This window comes from Mizuhopecten yessoensis, unplaced genomic scaffold, assembly GCF_002113885.1.
Source record: "Mizuhopecten yessoensis strain PY_sf001 unplaced genomic scaffold, ASM211388v2 scaffold11067, whole genome shotgun sequence".
NCBI lineage: Eukaryota > Metazoa > Mollusca > Bivalvia > Pectinida > Pectinidae > Mizuhopecten > Mizuhopecten yessoensis.
The window spans coordinates 421,300-441,303 of NW_018408863.1; the positions used below are offsets into that span (position 1 = coordinate 421,300).

Sequence of the window (20,004 nt, forward strand, 5' to 3'; positions counted from 1 at the left end):
TCAGTGAGGTAGCACTATAAAGTCGGCATCAGTTCCACGCTATCACAAGGAGACAAACACGAACATATCGCAGCCTCCCAAAATACACACACATACACTACACGCATGCATCTTGCACACAGGGGAGGCCGTCCTTAAATGACCTTAGCTGTTAATAGGACGTTAAACAAAATCAAACAAACATACACGCAAGCATGCATACACTACACACATGAAGTCACATCCTAATAACCTTAGTTGTTAATAGGACGTTAAACAAAATTAAACCAAACCAAACCAAACCAAACATCAATATACCCTGTTATCCGGCACACATGCACGCTTTCACAACACACATGGAGGCAAGTCCTTAAATGAACATAGCTATTGATAGGACGTTAAACAAAATAAACCAAACCAACCCTTTCTTTTTTCCCTAATTCTTGTAGATGATGTGTTCCTTTGGAACTGTCTTCATATGCTCAACTTGCTTTGCTGTTTTAATAATTCTAGAAAATATTTCAAATTGACACCTAATAAAATCACTTAGGGCTGCAACAACCGCAACAATATCTCAAACTGGTGACGAGGAAAATTTAGGAGGTCTGGCACAAACTACTCATTAAAGCTGGGATCTAGATCGCACTTTCAAGCACAAGGAGGTTCAAACGAAAACATATGCTGTTTACGAAACTGTTTGTCGGGAATCAATCCTAATGATACAATGATTTTCAGCCATGAACCGTTTATAAGATATATCGAAATTAAAAGACAAATTTAAAACAACACACCTTGACAAGTCCCTGTGCATGTTTGACTCTCTATGTCATCTCCGGTACACAGAAGGCCACCATTTTGAGGAGCCGGTGATGCACATGTGCGCGTGCGATTCGAGTTTCCAGGGCCGCAATAATTGCTGCATGCGCTAAACTGGGTCCATGATCCCCAGGCACCATCAACTAGAATAGAAATGAGGTTAAAATTAGAGAATGACGATCTTGTTTATTGAATTTACAGAAAAGGGGTACTTTTTTCTCAATATTTACCTTTAAGACCCAAATATCTTGTTTTGACTGAATTCGGCAGGATTTGTGATCTTTACTTCAAAGTTTGTAAACCCGCAACGGAATCAGGTATATTTTCGTATCAATTATGCAGTGTTAACCACCACACCAACACTGATTTCAATGATAAGAAAATTTGTTACTGACTGTAAGAGTTTATATTTAAACAGAAAGGTTACTGTTTGTTCAAATTCTAAACAGGCAAAGTAAGATGAACTTTATGTATACCAGGACACCCTTGAGTGTTGCAACTTTCGGAGTCGGAGCCAGTTCCGGAACAAGATGCCCCGTTTCCAGAAGGCGCAGGGTCGGTGCATGTGCGTGTTCTTGAAAAAGATCCGCCGCCACACGTTGTAGAGCACGTGGTCCATGACGCCCAAAGTGTCCAGGTTCCATCAGCTGTTGACATTGCGTGATTTTGGATATAGATGAAGTCATATGCATTAATATGAAGAATAACGCACATTTCTGATTCCTCAATATAATTTGTAAAAATGCGATATCCAGTATGACCAAAGTTGGGTCATTTTCACCGGCCGAAATTCAAAACCAAGCCATGCAATCGACCGTTAAATTCACTAAATAATAATTTTTCATATCAAATTATAGATGAAAATACTGTTTTGTCAAAGCAACACTATGATAAACATGCTTGCATGTCTTAGACACAATCTTCTGATACATGGACAAAGATAACAGGCATCACTGAGGATTTAAATACTAAAAATCACTGACACATGTAGACCATTACTTATTACTTTTTCTTAAAATTAATTAAAACTTGTCTAATTTATTACTTTATTCATGTGTGAGTGTTGTGACGTTTGTCTTTTTATATTTGTGTTTGTTTGATATTGCTTCAAACTTTTATTAACCGCCATCGGGTGCCAATGTATTCGTGTTCGTAATCCTGTAATCATGGTTTTAAGATAAACTTCAAATATATCCTGTTAAGATTAAACTGTTCGTTAAAAAAAAAGCAAACGCAAAACTAGGAAATTAAGTAGATGTTGTGAATGTAAAACAATATAGAATATGTACCTGAGCAGTCGGAGTTTGGAGTGCATTGCTGGTCCTCTTGATTTACGCTTGGGCATTGCTTGCCGTCGTACTTCGGAACGGGATTAGTGCACGTTCTCATTCTCTTCTGGGTCCCTCCTGAGGCCGACGTCTGGCCTACACATGTACAACTTCCCCACGCCTCCCAAGCTGTCCACCCGCCGTCGACTAAAAATAGAGAGAGTCAAGAGGAATGTTTAAATTTTAAACTTTAAAAAGAGTAGTAACAGTTCATTATCTTACATCTTTCAGACATATCCAGTTTATTGAAGTCTTACCTGCATATAATTCATGAAACAAACTGAAGTGCAATTTGTCAGCGAGTACGTCTATTCTAACCGACTATGTGTAGCGTATTGTACATTTACATGCCCAAATTGAACAGTTGTACCTACTTGGTGTTGGGTTGGCACAATCCTCCTCCGCAAAACCATCGCCGTCGTCATCTGCAAAGGAAAACATTGTTCCATTGTTTAGAATAAACTGCAATTTACTGTAACTAGCAATAGGTTTAAATACATTCAAAGTGTAGTTCATACGAACAATGAATGTATTATGATATTAAACATTGCTGATTCGTTTCGTGATAACAAAAGTCACTATACATCGATTCGTGTGTGTACATGTACCTGCAGGTTAAAATAATATCGTAATGCTACACGTGGTAATTGCAGGTTATGTGCTAGCTTAATGTAAAACGTGATGTCTCTTACATGTAGCTTGTTATCATATGTCTAAATCGCCACTTAAAAAAATGCGGTGTCCCTTAGCTACAGTGTAGTTATAAGATGTGTATGTATACGCGTGTAATAAGGACATCAATTGATGTCTATTTTCTATGTCGTTGTTATCGGTTGTTCATATTTCCACATTAACGAAGAAATCACGTGTGCGTGGTGTCATTTACCAGTAGCATTGTTAGGTACTGTAGCAGAGAACAGTAGAAATGGCTTGATCCTAAAAATAAAGGGCATGTCTCAGACAAACATGGATAGCGGATTTATCTTTCACAACACACCTACATATAGACATATATATTAACTACATTTTGAATACATTTTTTTTAGAAGATTTTTTTTTTTTTTTTTCAAAAACTGATTTCCCTCGATTTTAGACTTGCGAAAACCATGGTTACCACGTCAAAAAACGACAAAAACCGACAAAAAAAACGTGCTTTTTAACCCAAAATTTGACCCACGCAAGAAGTATTTTTTTTCTTAAAACCTGTCTGAAATTAAATATCACCTACTCGGTAACATAAATACTCACGTTTTAGCATAGGTCGTTCAACTGGATTTTCACAATATTTACACATGTGCTGAGTACAAAAATAGACTACATGAAAAGCTAGCTTTTGTTGTGTAGACACAGATTTGTAAATGGCCAAAAATGTAGTCTCTAACCATTAAAAATGTGAAGCCTGCATAGTCCACTTCATCATGTATATGACAATTTTAGTGCTAATTTTGTTCTTAAAAGTTTTGATACATGTAATATTACAGGGGTTATTCATTGTACAAAAATATCACCAATGGCCACCGTACGCTACTGTACACTGCTACCTTATTGGGTGTACGTATCTCCACCTTTCTAAAGTTATCACGTAGTGTCGCTTGCCTGTAGGGTTGGTATCGATTGTACATATTTCCACCTTTACAAAGACATCACAGGGTGCCTCTTACCTAAAGCGTTATCAGGTGTGCGTACTTTGACATTAACGATGACATCAATTCGTTTCTCTTACCTGTAACGGTGTTACAAGATGTACGTAATTCCACATTGACGATCATATCACGTGGTATATCTTACCGGTACCATTGTTATCCGTTGTACATATTTCTGCATTAACGAAGACAAAACGCGGTGTGACATTTACCTGTAGCGTTGTTATTGTGTGTACATATTTCAACATTTACAAAGACATCATTTGTTGCAACTTAACAGAAATATTGTCATTGGGTGAACATATATCTCTTGCTGACACTTATCATACCATTTCTTAACATGAATGAAGACATCGTGCACTCTTTCTTACCCGAATAATTGTTACGTGAACCAGGCGTACATATCTGCTTATCAAAGACTCCACTTAGTGATGTCACTAACCTGTAGCGTTGTTATCAGGTGTACATATTTCCTCGTCGATGAGGCCGTCACAGTCGTTGTCAAGACCATCGCCGGTGACACTTTGAGAAGGGACACAGACCTGTTGAGATAAGGTATCCGTTTCAACAACTGTACAAAACACAAAAACAACCTTAGTTCTTGAAGATCAAAAAAAAGTCAATAATTCAATTAAAAAACTGCAAATCTCGAAACAAGACCTATCAAAGTTCAACATAACACAAAATGTACGTAGTGTAATAAATGAAAATGATGAAAGAAGTCAATTTCGAGGAATACATATTTTTGTTGTAGTCAAATTCCGTAATCCTTGTTTTAATATAAAAACCAAAAGAAAATGTCAACATTTGTTCCAAGTCTCCCTCCTAATGAAAAGAATTCAATCAATGAAATATGGGTTTTATTTTCATGAATAATATCAATATTATGTTCATGACATGAACAATTTACATCTAAATGAAAAAAATTGTAATTCAATATAATTAATCCAAATGCGAATTTGTAAGCATCGTGGCATTTATCTGCGATGGAACTAAAGTAATCTCGAATATACCTACCATGTTTATTGGGGAAAGCCTCATACCAGTAGGAAAACCATACGACTCCGCATGAGCCCTTCCGAAGAGGAATCCACCAAATACGGAGATTGGAGAGTTATGTCTGATGGTGTGTGAACCTTCTGACAGGGATACATATCCCCCGACTAAATCCGTTCCTGGGACACTGTTATACACCGTATTAGACGGTAGCGTCTGTTCATCCAATCGGAGCCCGGTTTTCTCTGTCTCTTTGAGTACAAACATGAAATAGTTGCTGTAAGAACCTAATGAGTATTCCGGCGTGGTGAAAGTATAGTCAGAAGCAAACTGCTCGATTGGTGGGATTATCAACATGGAAGGGTCGGCCGACTCAGTTACCTGGCTAAGAACAAACTGCGCTACTAGGATAGGTTTGTTCGAGGTCACGTAAGCGTAGAAATTGGAGCTGTAATGTTTCTGTGAAAACGTGCCCCCTGTTGCAAGGTCGATTGTTTCACTTTTAGCAGTATTACCATCCAAGGCATTTACTGTTACCACCGTATCACTTTCAGACGCCACGAACTTGTAGTAGTCCCCAGTCGTTCTGGTTGCAATAGGAATTAGTGCAAACCGCTTTCCCCATGTATTAACCGGCGTGAGATGTTCAACCAAGTGGTCTTGTGAGTTTCCGGTGCCAATTTTAGTTTTCTTATTTCCGCTAAAGGCTGACACGATTTTGTCCGAGACTATGTAAGTACCCGTCAGATCACCATATGTGTGTATTTGAAAAGTGTCAAACCTATCGATGGTCAGATTCAGCCAATCGTTTTTCCTATATGTGACACCATTATACGTCACACTTACGTCATTGTGGTCTGCCAATCTGAATCCAACAGATGTCGAGTCGTTCACACCGACAACAAGTATCTCTGTGTATCTAGTTGGTGGATATTGAGTAATAGCGTAGTATTCGGTTCCCAAGACGTCTGTGGGAAGACCCAGAAATGCATCGCATGAATATCTCTCCTTATTAACGCCATATATTACCACTTCGTCGTCAGCAACTAGTAGAAGCCCTTTCGAATCCAGACCAGTAGCGGTCATTCGGAGATTATTGCTGAAGGTAAGCTGTTTAACTGTTCCAGCAATAACAGTAAATGACTCGTCTATGGACGGGTTTGTGTATCTTGGTGACGTCAGACGCACATTGACAGTTGTTGTTCGTGACGTGGTTACGAAAAGCTCGAGATTGTAGCTGGTACCTTGGTTCTCCATGAAACCAAAAATAAACTCGGTCCCACGATTGTCTGGTGCTCCTGCAAGAAACAATCGTTAGAATTTATCAAGAAACCAGAAAAAACATGGTTATTTTACACAGAAACCAGGACCGTGATAATGCATGGAGAAAAGTCTTAATAAAGGTCAAAGTGAGGAACCAAAAGGACGTTAAATTCACTCTCTAAACCAATAACATGCATATGATACATCTTTCATTTTTGCATGTCTAGGATGACAATAGATGTAGCTCCACGGGATACAGCTTGTAAAATTTGAAGAAACATAGCTAGAATCACATCTTGTTATAAACAAACCAACAGCTAGTACATCTAGGTCTTCGTTTTAACACGTGAAATATTCCATTTTTGCAGCATGGTTTAAAGTCAATATATCCGTAACAATATCTTTTGTTAATATTTTTTAACGCCATAAAACCGCCCTTCTTGATTACAAATACATCCATCAACTTAAATTTCATCACTTTGTAATAAAATTTTGTAGACATGTTCATCATACTTTTTATCTTACTGCCACAATATGGGTATATAATGTACCATTTACTGTTCTCAATTTAACTAATAACATGGGTAATACAATATAAAGTCACTGAATATTATGCGTTGAAAACATAGTTGCTTGAACAAGAAGATTCTAAATACAAAACAATTGATAGAGGGTGTTGCAGAATAGATAGATAGATAAATGAATGTCAATTATACAGTAGTTAGTTTAAAGCAAGTGTCATTTCTAAATGGTCTGAATCTTTTAAAAATACCTCTGACGCAAGCCACCAGCAGAGCAAAAGTTATAAACGTCCGAACGACCTCCATTTTCAGGTCTGCAAAACATGAAACATTAAAATATACGTCAATAATGTATTTGATATACCTTTTGAAAAACTGATGGAATCCTAAATTGAATATGTTTGTTTATGTACACACGAGTATTTCATCACACAGCACTGTAGTGTGTCATAGTTGCCCTTTCCTTTCTCATTACAATTTAACAATTTGTCATATCATTTTATTCCGTGAAACGAAATAACGAAAGTTTTCAACGAATGTTCAATGTGTCGCAAGATAATTTCGTTTTAATTTCAATAATTGAAAAACAAAACTGTAATAAGAATAAAAAAAAATAAAAAAAAATCTTTTTTAATTTTTTTTCTTTTTTAAATACGCATACAGTGAAAAGAAAACAAATGATTTCAATGAATGACAATTAATTAAATATGTAATATTTTTGTGTTTTGTGGATGATAAGATAATAAGGTTGAGATATCCAGGCAATCAACATATAAATGTGAACAAATGTATCTATTAAAAAACTGATGGAATCCAAAAATAAAATTGAATAATATGTTTAATAATGTGCACTCGAGCATTTCTTCATACAGCATTAAAAGTGTCATAATTGCGCTTCCCTTTAAACATTACATTTGTCATATCTTTCTTTTTCTCTTCCGTGAAACAAATAAACGAAAGTTTTCAACGAATGTTCAATGTGTCTCAAGACAATTTCGATTGAATTTTTAAAATTTGAACAATATAACTGTCATATGATATTAAAACATGTCGATAGTGACATGTAACTGAGTTACAAGCAGAGAAAGAGAAAATAATTTCATGGAATAGCAATTAATAAAAAATAAAATATTGTACATGTAATTGCTACCTGTAAATTTTTAAAATAGTTTTTTATATCAATTGCATGAACGAATCAAAAAGACTTAAAAGTATAACGAAACAATTAATATGTCTTATTTCTTGTCGCAATGAATACTTTTATACCGGTTTACAAACTTTGATTTAAACAAAATTATTTATTTTCTGATTTTGGATAAATTACCTGTATTCAGCCCTGAAAACTCTATCGCACCTGACGCTGACGATCCCTTCAACTTCAAATTACAAACTGTTATGCAAGCCAAACGTTCTTACAGGAAGCGATTATAGCATAATCCTCTTTACTAAATGTATTTCGTTTTTAAGTAAGTATAATACTTTAAACTATAATAACATATACAGCCTACATTTCATTTCATTTTGTATCACAAAGAACAAGTCATAATGTGACCTCAATCACTTTCGGAATGGCCGATTATTTTGTTATTGACCCAGTTACTTAGATACTTAGTAATCTGATCTAATTCGCTGACCTTTATATGGCTAGTACAGCCATATCAAGATTGTGAATAAGGTGTCAAAATTATAATTAGGGGGAACTGTCTGTATATATTTTTCTCGAACATTTTATTAATACTTTATTGGTTGGTTGGTGGGTGGGTTGACGGGTTTTGCGCCTGCATGAATCCGCCCTTACGGGTTTCATCTCACTGACGGAAGTCAGTGTTCTGTCGGCGTGAGGGAAGTTGCCTTCCCTCGGGGATGGTTAGGAGTCGTCTGTTCTATCCTATCCTTATCTTGTGGTGTAATTTGGAGACGACTCCTTGGTCCGAAATGGTTTGTCGCGTCGGTTGATGCGTTGAGGAGGTTCAAAATTGGCCAATATGGCTTATATTAATGTATATATATATATAAAAAAAATAAAAATATTTGTATATTTTGAAAGTGTATTTATTGCATATATTCCTGTTCTTATAGGGAGGTATATATATTATATTTGTTATGTACCTCGGGTCTCTAACTGCCGGTTGTGCCCGACAGTAGAGAAACGTATCTGCTTCCGTTAGGTACAGTACTTTGTTCCTTTGTCAGGCTTGGCCAGAGTATGAGATTATCCGAGGGGTCCCTATGGTGTATGCGGGTTTTTATCTTTAATTCTTTGGTGTATGTTTCAAAAAAATAAATATATATATATATATAAAGATTTATATAAGTATTTGAGAAACAAAAATTAAAATTAAAATTAAAAAATGTTTTTTAGGAAGAGAGTCTTGTGGGGGATCTATAATTTGCTGGGCTTATAATATATGAATCTTGTTTTCTATAAAAAGATAGGGAGGTCACCGATCGTATCATATCATGATGTCTTATATAGCGTTGGTCTAGGAGGAGGGCGTATCATATCCAGGCTGTCCTTTACTTATATCCTACTCTATTTTGTGTTTTGTTTTGTTCCTTACTCTATTTTGTGTTTTGTTTTGTTCCTATATTTTGGAAGTCCGTCGAATCGTCTTAAAAATATGTTTTCTAATCTAACCCTATCCTCTGTGCCGGCGTTAACGCGCCTACTCTTTCGACAATACACAGATGCATTTTTTACGTGCAGGTTGGACCCTCCTACACAGGACACCGTTTATATTCCCCTCCGCCGGACTGTGTTATTGGTGAATGGTTAGAGTCATGCAGGTGCTAATTAATCTTTATTTTTGGCGTCCATTCTTGAAACCGTATCCAGTCTTTGCACACCATGGAAAACTTTCCTTCAATACCAATGTTATCTTTCATTATAAAACTTTCCTTTGGCTTTCGTCTGTAACTGTTCACTGTTCTGACTTTTATAATTAGTTTGTGAGTATTAGTATAAGATAGTTGTTGGAGAGTTGGAAAAGGAAAGGTGGGTGCGACGAGTTTGTGCATTGGTGAGAGTTATCAGTAGGTAGAGGAGAGTTGGGTAGATGCAGGTATGGGGAGGGGGTTGTCGGGTTTGTGCATTGAGTTTTTATATAGAGTTATATTAGTGCGTGTATAGTTATTAGATCAGGAGTTATACTGTGAATACCGGAGCCTGATTGATTTGAGGTTGGTGATAATAATTAGTATATAAAGGAGGTTTGGTCTTACTCTTTATAATTTCATAAAATGTTTTTAATTAGATGTATTGTGCGGCACAATGGTCGAGAGTAGGGATTGCTTTGAATTTGTCAGGTTATAATGGTTATTGGATTGAAATTAAGCTATTGAGAAAGTCGGGGGTGTTTTCAGGGAGCTATCGGGTTCGAGTTATTATTGTAAACTGTTCGAGCTAGATTCTGTTCAAAAAAAATCCTATCTGTTTTACTAGGCCGTGATAAAGGACCTGTTCGCTTTTGTAAGCTCGGTTTTGATTGGTTATATGTCAAAAGTAGGGGGTGTTTTCTATGAGCTGTTTCGAGTGAATTTTTGTTATAAATTTCACTAGGCCGTGATAGATGACCTGTTCGCATGGTTTTATTGGGTACTATATATCTGATGGATGGGGGTGGGGAAGGGATGTGTTTATACGTATATGTAGGTGCGTTTGTGTGAATGTGTGTGCAGTTGTATGTACAAGTAAACAGAATAAAACTGAACAAACTAACAAAAAAAAGAAGCAGGTATACCACCAGGCCTTCCCCGGGGGAGGCGCAACTGTCAAATAGATGTCATTTGCCACTTCCATCTATCTTTCTTGTTCTATAGGCGTTAAACCTACCTAACCTGTATCAATTTAAGCGATTTTTACCGTAATACTTTATTAAATGTGAAAATATATATGCTTGTTAAGTGAACCAAAAACAGACACACCTCAAGTTGGGAACCGATAAAAAAAAAAACTGCTGTTAGCCATTGTGTGTATCGTAAGAGGCGGATTATGTTGTAAACCCCCTGCAGAATTTTGGATTTGCTTTAAAGCTGTCTACTTGGGGACACAAAAGCTACCAAAATAAATCTGCTGCACCCAATGCAATATTTTGGATATTTCTTTCCACTCCTAACTACCTTTTTCTTTCCTAGCGCCTTGCTTGGCAATACTTCACTTTTGGCTTTAATGTTGAACGTTCGCACAGGCGAGCAAGGCAATGGGTTCTGTACCGGAGCCGGGATATACCAAAGTCCTTAAAGATGGTACTTGTTATTCCCTGCTTAACGTTCAGCATTTCGGGTGATGGCAACGACTGGTTCATTCCTTGTCAGAATAATATGACCGGGCGGAATGCTGGGTGCCTTCGCATGCATTGTATTTCAGTAAGATAGCACAATTAAGTCGGTAAAAGATCCGCGCTATCACAAGGAAGCAAAAACATCAACATACCATGTATCCGACACACAAACACACATGCAGACATACACAACACATTCATATATGGAGCCACGTCCTTAAACTTAGCTGTTGAATGGCCTTTAAAGAAATACCAAGCTAAACCAAAAAAAGACACTAATGATAAAATTTTAAAAATATGTATAATAAAAACAATCGGTACAAAAATAGATGGTACATTTTGGGGGAATTTATCTTCAAAAGCAGAATTAGTACTGCAGAAAAGAGTTAGAGCGATCTACATTTTGTTTGTAGAACGGTGGATAAGCATACTTTTCCCCGTACACCTATGTAACTCACAGTAAGATTTATCATTTCTGAGCAAAAAATGATCGCTATTGCTGTAACAGTATTTTTAATAAACGTATTTCAAGCTTTCACTAGAATACACAAGCATAAACTGAACTTATAAAAAAAATGGAACTTCGCATGTTAAAAAGGCTTCACCGTGGGTTCCGTAATATTATGAACCTTTATATTTTAAACAATATATCGTTACCTGTCATATTAAGATTGCGAATCAACGTATAACAGGAAATATAGAATGACCCCAAACACCGCCATCCATCAATTAAGGATCCCCGTACCACTGCCATAAACGAACTGCGCATTGGATACTGTTTTCCGATATGACACTATAGCGTTTATAAATCCTACCTTGAGGGACTTTAATGAAGAAAATAACGATAAAATAAATTAAATATAATCGTTAACATGGATAGATCGGATTCGAACCCTGCACCTCAGATTGATATTCTGTGGCTCTAACGAAGCTATGTCATTAACAGGAGTGTCTTGACCAAGCTGTACTACAGTTATATCCAGAAGGAAATTAATGGGAGATTTTTGTGTAAACGAAAATCTGGAGTGCAGTGGGACAGGGATCTTTAAGGCGAACGTGTGATATACTTCAAAGTAACAAACAAAATGACAGATACAACATATCAAACTTGGTAAATTTTATTCAGAAATATAACGACATTTAAAAAAAGGTATTTATGGGTGTTTGCTATTTTATTGTGTCCTCCTGGTCAGTTTATATAGTCAGTTGTACAGGTGACATAAATTGTCCTTCAGCCAATAATGCCCTGTCCTTCATTGTCGGCACTGAATACAAGGAAGAAACATAAATAAAGAGAGACCTATAGAACACATCAACGTTCATAATCACGTGTTAAATTAATATGAGTGCATTGCGTCTAACTATTCGCATACACAAATAAAAAGAAAATACGGAAATGTCCACAAAACCATAATATCAACCTCAAAACGTTAAAACTATGGCAACATAGGTACAAAGAAAGATTTACATTGAGACCCTTGAAAAAGTACAAGGCGAATAAGGCTATTCTTTATCGACATTTTGGTAAAATCTAAGTAGTGTCACATTCTGACACCGGAATCCGGTAGTTACAATAAAAGTACAAGACACACTGATGATCAAAAACAATGACCTTCATATCACACAAGAAAAAAGACCTACAAAGTATTGATAACGAAACTTTCCTTCCCCAATAAAAAAAAAATATACAAGCCCAGCCCCCACCCCACACCCTGCTTATGGAGTATGTATATCGCATTTTTTTAGGTCACCTGAGACAATGTCTCAAGTGGTCTATTGCGATCGCCTTTTGTCCGTCGTCGTCCGTCGTCCGTTGTGCGTCCGTAAACACCTTACATTTTCGACTTCTTCACCAAAACCCGGAACCAATTTCAATGAAATTTTGCAGGGACCTTCCAAGGACAAAGGTCAACAAAAATTTAGGCCGATTTAGTCCCAAGCCCCCAGGGGCCTGAGGGGCGGGGCCAAAACGGGTCAAATTGACTAAAATTTCAAAATTCTTCTTCTCAAGACCCAGATATGGTAGAATAAAATACTCTTCATAGAAGGAAGGGTCTTAAGGTGCTTTACCAAAATTGTGAATTTCTCGACCCTGGGGTCTTATGTTTCCCCCTGGGGAGGGGGTAAACTTTACTATAGTTTATATAGAGAAATCACATTTTGGACCAACATTTGTTTAATTTCCATTGGAAGTAATTCAATTTGGGTTAGCATTATCAGTATTAGGTAGCAGTTTGATACTAAGCACATGTCAGCCCGGACTGACCCCCAGGGGGTGATGGGTGGGGCCAAAAAGGGTTGACTGAAATTTCAAAAATCTTCTACTCAAGACCCAGATATGGTAGAACAAATACTCTTCATAGATGGAAGGGTCTTAAGGTTTATGACCCTAGGGTCTCACGTTTGCCCCCTGAGGAAGGAGAGGGGGGGGGGCAAAAATTATTATGGTTTATAATGGCAAATGATACTTTGAATATTACATGTTAATAACTTGATTGGAATTATAACCTTGAGCCAGCCCTACCCCCAAGGGCTGTAGGATGGGGCTCAAAGGAGTCAGTGTGCTAAAATTTCTTCATTTTCCTTGTTTAGAATCAGAGGTGTTAGTTTCAAATACTTTTTAGTCTGAAATCTGTATGCTAGATATTGAATAAGGTGGTTTTATTGTTTTTTGTCACTTCGAATAATATTTCTGTTTATGTTAAAAACAAAATCAATTCTCTGTATAAATATATCAGGTGACAGTTAAGGCCCATGGGCCTCTTGTTTTTATACACTAACGACTTGTGAATGTGTCACATTTTATTCTGTTAACCAAAACCTGTCCCCAGAACCAGTGTTCTGCTTAAAACGTTATGTTGACCTTAAATTGCTTATCCAGGCTTTCTAAATGGAGAGGCACGACTTACGGAATCTTAGTTAAATCTTGCAGTTGTTAATAACTGGATATATTTCACATCTACCATGAGCCACAATAACCTTGAGCTTGTGGAACTATATGTACATGTATAAGCACAATGAAAAAGCATTCATCATACAAATTGCATATAAATCAACCGACTACAATTTCCTATACAAAAAAAATGATATGCTGTTAACGTGCCTATAAACGAATTTTTTAACAGAACTGCGCTTTGATGAGTGGGCGCACCAATAAAATATGCAAATAGAAAATGATATACAGTACATTCGATTTGTGGAATCATAATTGAGCGCAATAGTTTTACAATATCTGTTTAACTCGACAAATGCATCAAAAATACAGTTTCGATGGATTGCTGCTAGCCAAAAGACGTGCAGTTTGACACAAATGAATATGCACAGGCAATGTTAATCTGGTGAATGGCATGGATTAATGAAAAAGTAGATTTTGGTACAATAAATTAAAAGACATTAAAGAAAGTTCATGATATCATCGTAATAGGAATATCAATTTTGATATTTCAGTATCTGCAACCATGAATGTTTTTTGTCCATATTTGTTCCGGCTGCAGTAAATTATAGTTGTATGTTAACATTCATTTGTTGGTTTTATAAAACTGAGAATACTTACTCTGTCTCACAGATAGGTCCCAGTAAGTGACGACAGTCCCATGCAGATAATTTAAAGCCATTTTTTCCCCACAGTCCTAGACAATCCCTGCCAACGGCATGATCCGGTTCCCCCGGGGCCCAGTCTGAGGTTAAGGCCAGTCGCTCACCCGTCTCATTCCATATCCACTCGTTCTCTGTTAGGGCATCAGTTGCTCCCGTCCAGAAACCCTCGCCTAGAGTAAGAAAAACAGATGTAATAACCTGCAAAGGCTTTTGTTGCAAACTTATCTAGAAACAGAAATATGTTATTTCATGTGAGGTCCAGAGCATATCACAAATGGATGTTTGATATATTTTACAAGAGCCGACGCTCTTGTTGTAATATTTCCCCAACGAACATTTCGTTGGTTATATAAAGATTACACCACGCTTTAGGTCATGACGGTAAGTATTCGAAGAGAAGACAAAAATAAATGTGTTGCCGCTTACAATTCTTTTCATGTGCTGAATGTATTTTTTCTTTAGAATCTGCAATCTTATCCTTGTCCTTGATAAAACATATACATAACATATGATCGTAACATTTCACATATCCAGGAGATAAAACATCATATCTCCCAGCAGTGCTAACTCAATGCTGATAAAAGGAATGTAGCATGTGCACAGGGGCTTAATAACAGTTGTTATTTGTGTACTTTTCCAGATGTAAAGGGAATATTATTAAAAGTTTGAGGGCCTCTAACAAACACTTGGTAAAAATGTTGTTCCCTTTGTATGGTTCATATAATTAGGTAAAAAGGGTGCTAGTGTCTTGAAGTGTAAGTAATGACCCCAGCTAACTTTCTCGTTGCAAAGATTACATTCCTAGTCAATTTAAAAAAAAAAAAAAATTCATCAATCATTTTCATATGTAAGGTAAACGGGTCGATATGACATTTCTATGGTTTGTCTTTTTGTAAACCCAAACAAAAATCACCCATTTTGAAGAAAGCAAGAAGACTCTATTGAATTACCTTATATTCATTGGCCGGCCCCTCAGCTTTTCTGAACACGTGGCGGTTTAACGTCTACGTCCCAGACAAATGAGAGGCTTAATTGGGGGGAAAATATGAAATGTGTGCATCTACATAGATTTCCTACTATTGTGTTTATTGCCCAGCCTTGTCTTAGGGTGACGTCGACGGCAGTTTACCAAGGAAGGCGTGTTTTATCTCTCGTGAAGTTTCCTTTGATTATAGTTGTTTTAATAAGGGTCTTCCTAAAATATATATATTAATAGCAGTGACTGAAGCAGACGACAACAAGTCAAAATTGGCCTCATAACCTGTACTGCTGTGTTATTGTTCTATTGCAGTACAATTATCGTAAATAGTTATTCCCTTGTAACAATTATACCTCCAATCTCTGCAGCCCTTGCCTTGATAAATCCAAACTCCGACTCAGTCTCCAAGTACAGTAAGTGTGTATTGTAGCTGCGACAGAATGACTGAAACAGATTTGTATTGTAACTGTCACTATGGGTTAAATGTTGAACGTGCAAGAGATCAACAATTAGACTACCGAACAAATCTATGTAATTCTTGTTTATATTATTTTTTACAATATATATTGCATCATATGTGTGGTATTATCAATTAATCTGAATTACATGTGAGGGTAAAAACGTTAAATACAATATATATGCAACTGTATAATGTGAGCTTGTGACGTAAATGCGATGCGACTACAAATTAGAAGGACATAATGAACTGGAGCATAATTCCTAACAACATGGAACGGAACAAATATTAATTTCTTATCTTTATCTTATCTTTATCAATACCATTTACCAGTATCAATGTGGATTTGATGAATATAGATTACAGTTTTCTACATCGGGTTGGTACTCATTATAGATTTGTTTAAAAAATATGTAAAGTTAATTATGTGATAACATAAAGCCTGGCTAAACGACAGATGTTTTTTCACAGGCATTCAAGAAAATCAAGTACGATTAAATCAGTAGTTCTCGACAGATGAGAGCTACAGACATGCGAAAGTTAAAGACATGTATTATCTTACACAGGTTGCATTTAGTAATAGACAGGTGATTTCTTAGGCAAGTTTTGAAACAACTATAGAGATTTTGTAGATGTTGACAAGTGTTATGTATGACAGGTTTAACTGTAGCTAAAGACAAGTGTTAGCTACTAACAAGTAGTCTCTATGACAGGTTTGACTAGTTGTAGACAAGTGTCCTCAGATTTGACTGTTGTTATAGATAAATGGTAGTTATAGAAAGGGTGTCTTTTTGGCAGGTTTGGTTGTAGTTATAGACAGGTGATGTCTTAAGCAAGCTAGTTACAGCCAGGCAGGCTCTAAGGTAACTTTGGCTATAGATGTGAATAGGATGTAGCTTCAGGTAGGCGAAGGTTCAATATATTCTCGGCACAATTCCATTTTGTATCAGTCCCATGTATATACATATTACATTATCTAACTTGGTACTTCAAGGAATAATTTAGTGAAGGAAGCTTTTGTATAATCGTGTCACAAAATTCTTCGTAATAATATAGTTTGATACTCCTTATAAACAATTCATGTCGAGAAATTGACAAGAGGCAACGTTTTCTTGGCGTTTTCAATCAGTTATAAAGAAATCCTTAACTATACAACCATACATTTACGCGGCAACTGTCGGTGGATTTCTAGCTTACAAAAATATCGTTCCAGCTGAGGAGAGAAGGTAATTTGCTTTATTCACCTAGCTTCTTTTGAATACAAGTTCATGAACTTATTCTGAATGAAAAGCATCTTCCAAGCAACATCGCAATCATTGTTATAAATGAGTAATCTATTTTACGTTTTAAAGTGATTGATATCATAATTTCTGCAGTTTGAAATTCTCCCTGCGGTACTCTCTCGGTGCGTGCATTCTATAATTAAACAGTTTTGTTTTTATTCTTGTTTGTTTTATTTTATTTTTTATTTTTATTGTTTGATTATATTGAAATATTATGATAATTTTAATTCTTATTTGCGATGTATTATGTAAATTCAAAGCGGCAAGAATGTGTAACGCGTGAATTCAGACTCTGAAAGGCCCGGATATTGCGCTATTTTGATCGTAGCTATTTGTATCACAGGCTTTCCCAAAAGATGAAACTGAGATCGTTGGCTTTAGGTCATGTCATTATCAACCACGTACACTTTCATTAGGACATCTGTTCTGTCAGCATCAATTCGGTTTTTAGGTTGTCATTTTGCAAAATAGCCCCTTAAATAAGGATTGAAATGTACTTAAGAATGTCACGGACACATATTCGTTTGTACGTATTCGCGATTACACAATTCTTCGCCTTCTTGAAACATTATTGCATGTAATTACTCGAAAGCATTATATTATAAAGTATTATACCAAAACAAAATATGACACTGCTTATATAGGCATACACAATAAAGCTTGCTTCGGCGAATCAGAACTCATGCTTGATATCTCTGGCACCTTCTAGAAAGGCCCCGAAAAGAAAAATGACTGGAGAAACTCGAGCGCGTGAGGGTACGACATTCTTTTCCCGAAAATGTTACCAATATAAACATGTTCTCTGAACGAGGCATATTAATGATAGACATTTCAATTACGATATATGTTTTGCGTATCATCCGGTTGATAATCAATTTTAACGTGAATTCAAAGCGAAATTAAAGATGACAAACATTATTAAATACAATACCTGCTTCCCATCTTGTTTAAACATTTGTATTATGATTTTGAAATGATGTGTTCAGATCATACTGATATATTTATATATTTGTTCATACAGAAAATATGTTTATATTTTACTTACTGATGCTTCCGGCCATGTGAACTTGTTATGAAATAGTCTGTAACATGAATTCTCGTGTCGGATAAAGCCATCCGGGCAAGCGGCTGTCACTACAATTATAAAAGTTCAGTCGTAGAAAACACAATAGTCACCAGACTACTTTACACATTAGCGCCCGCACATGTACATGAACATCATACTCTGTCTTACACATACATATATTTACCATCGTATTGCATTGCCACTATATAACCTTTATAACCCTACCAAAACCAGTTGGCATACATATAGGCTATGAATGCCATAGACCGATTGTTGACGTCATTATTGTTACGTTGGATACCACTGACCCTCCCTGGGTATAGCTGTTCTATTCATTGAACATACAAACATGTACACGTACCATACAGTATTTGAAATAAATGCTAAATATTAACAAGTGTAATTGAATTTTCTATGAGATGAACAGATTCCAAAAATGGTAAATATAAGGTTTAAACCGTTTTTAGTTGACATTCATAGGCAGTATGAATTCCAACTGTACAAAGGCAAATCCAACACGAAGCGCTAGCACGCTTCATTGAATTTACCATTGTTCAGTTGGCATTCATATTGCCTATGAATGCCAACTGAAATATATAGTTAGGAAGGTTATGTAATTTGTTTACTTAGCTTTTGCTTGTATGGATGGACTATTTGAGGTACAAAACGATGACGCGTGTAGGTGTCTGTAATATTTCTTACGTTTCTTTAAAAAGCGATTTGGGTAAAATCTGTTTTCCAATGTTGTTTTAAATATCAAAGCTATAGTTTTGCCTAGTTTCCAGTGGATCGTTACAGTTTTGGCAGTGGTACAGGGATCATTATTAAGAAAAAGAAAAGAAAAACACCAGTCATCGAGAAGATAAAAAAAACAACAACAGAAAAACAGCTTCTTGGACCATATAACATTTAAATAAGACGAAACAAGGAATTTCGGAATGTTATGCGATTCCTGCATAATTTGACGGACTTGTTGTAATGTTTCAGGAAAGTAAATCTGTAACAAACTATCTCATACACAGCGATATAATATCATAGTTATATTGCAACCCATGATGGCACCTATCGTGATAAACACGTTCTTATCTAATGAGGAATAGTCCGATAATTACAACGGGATCTAGAGTAATGTAAACGTGGAAATTGTTCAAGCATTACTAATTGAAAGAAGTCAACACGTACCCTCCTGGACGGTAGCACAAAGCAAGGCTAGATAAATTATGGCATACATTCTGTTCTTAAAACTCCTTCACCGTGTCACATCCGGGTCCTAAGAATGGTACACAATGACCAATGACCAATGACAGAAGATAAGATAAGGTTGTTCATGTACATGTACGTACAATGTACTTGTTAAGCGTTTATCGTAATTTCACCATATAGACGTTCGAAAACGACATCACATACTAGTACTGTAAATAGCACTTTTAATCATATTGTTATGAAAGTGATGGTACGTTTTCAAGTCCCGAGCGTAGAGCTATTTTCCAAAGGCGAGGTCAAGAGATATGAGTTAAGGGAAGTCCTCGGTGAAAGATAAAGATAACACACATATGTGACTGCACCTATACATTTAAGTATTGAATCTTTCTTTGGTCATATTGAATTTATTTCAAAACCAACTAAATTCATAACCCCATGAAATTGACCAAAGCAAGATGCTATACTTATATTTCAATCAACGTGTTTTTTCAATAAATGGAAATTGTTCATTTTGATCGTTTGTCCCAGGTTATTGGGCTTGTGCAAGTCTATGTATTGACGTAATGTAAAAAAACAAATAGTCCGTCATTGAA

General features: G+C 36.2%; 2 protein-coding genes across 2 annotated transcripts in view; both read right to left on the reverse strand.

Annotated features, from left to right (window-relative positions):
* The window catches only part of LOC110465261, a 13,861-nt gene extending 5,967 nt beyond the window's left edge, over window positions 1-7,894 (reverse strand). Inside the window, exons 1-8 of the mRNA XM_021520964.1 lie at window positions 7,871-7,894; window positions 6,798-6,860; window positions 4,784-6,060; window positions 4,209-4,308; window positions 2,498-2,548; window positions 2,085-2,270; window positions 1,272-1,442; window positions 771-938 (exon numbers count right to left, since the gene is read on the reverse strand). Coding sequence (XP_021376639.1) covers window positions 771-938; window positions 1,272-1,442; window positions 2,085-2,270; window positions 2,498-2,548; window positions 4,209-4,308; window positions 4,784-6,060; window positions 6,798-6,852 — 2,008 coding nt within the window. The 5' untranslated portion in view covers window positions 6,853-6,860; window positions 7,871-7,894. The remainder of the gene's footprint in view (window positions 1-770; window positions 939-1,271; window positions 1,443-2,084; window positions 2,271-2,497; window positions 2,549-4,208; window positions 4,309-4,783; window positions 6,061-6,797; window positions 6,861-7,870) is intronic.
* Window positions 7,895-11,938: 4,044 nt separating this feature from the next.
* Window positions 11,939-19,495, reverse strand: LOC110465240 (perlucin-like). Its single transcript, XM_021520940.1, has 5 exons — window positions 19,391-19,495; window positions 18,188-18,276; window positions 15,756-15,846; window positions 14,380-14,593; window positions 11,939-12,091 (listed from the first exon to the last, which is right to left on the reverse strand). The coding sequence occupies exons 1-5, from the start codon at window positions 19,437-19,439 to the stop codon at window positions 12,058-12,060; spliced, it is 477 nt and encodes a 158-aa protein (XP_021376615.1). The 5' UTR covers window positions 19,440-19,495; the 3' UTR covers window positions 11,939-12,057.
* Window positions 19,496-20,004: the final 509 nt, after the last annotated feature.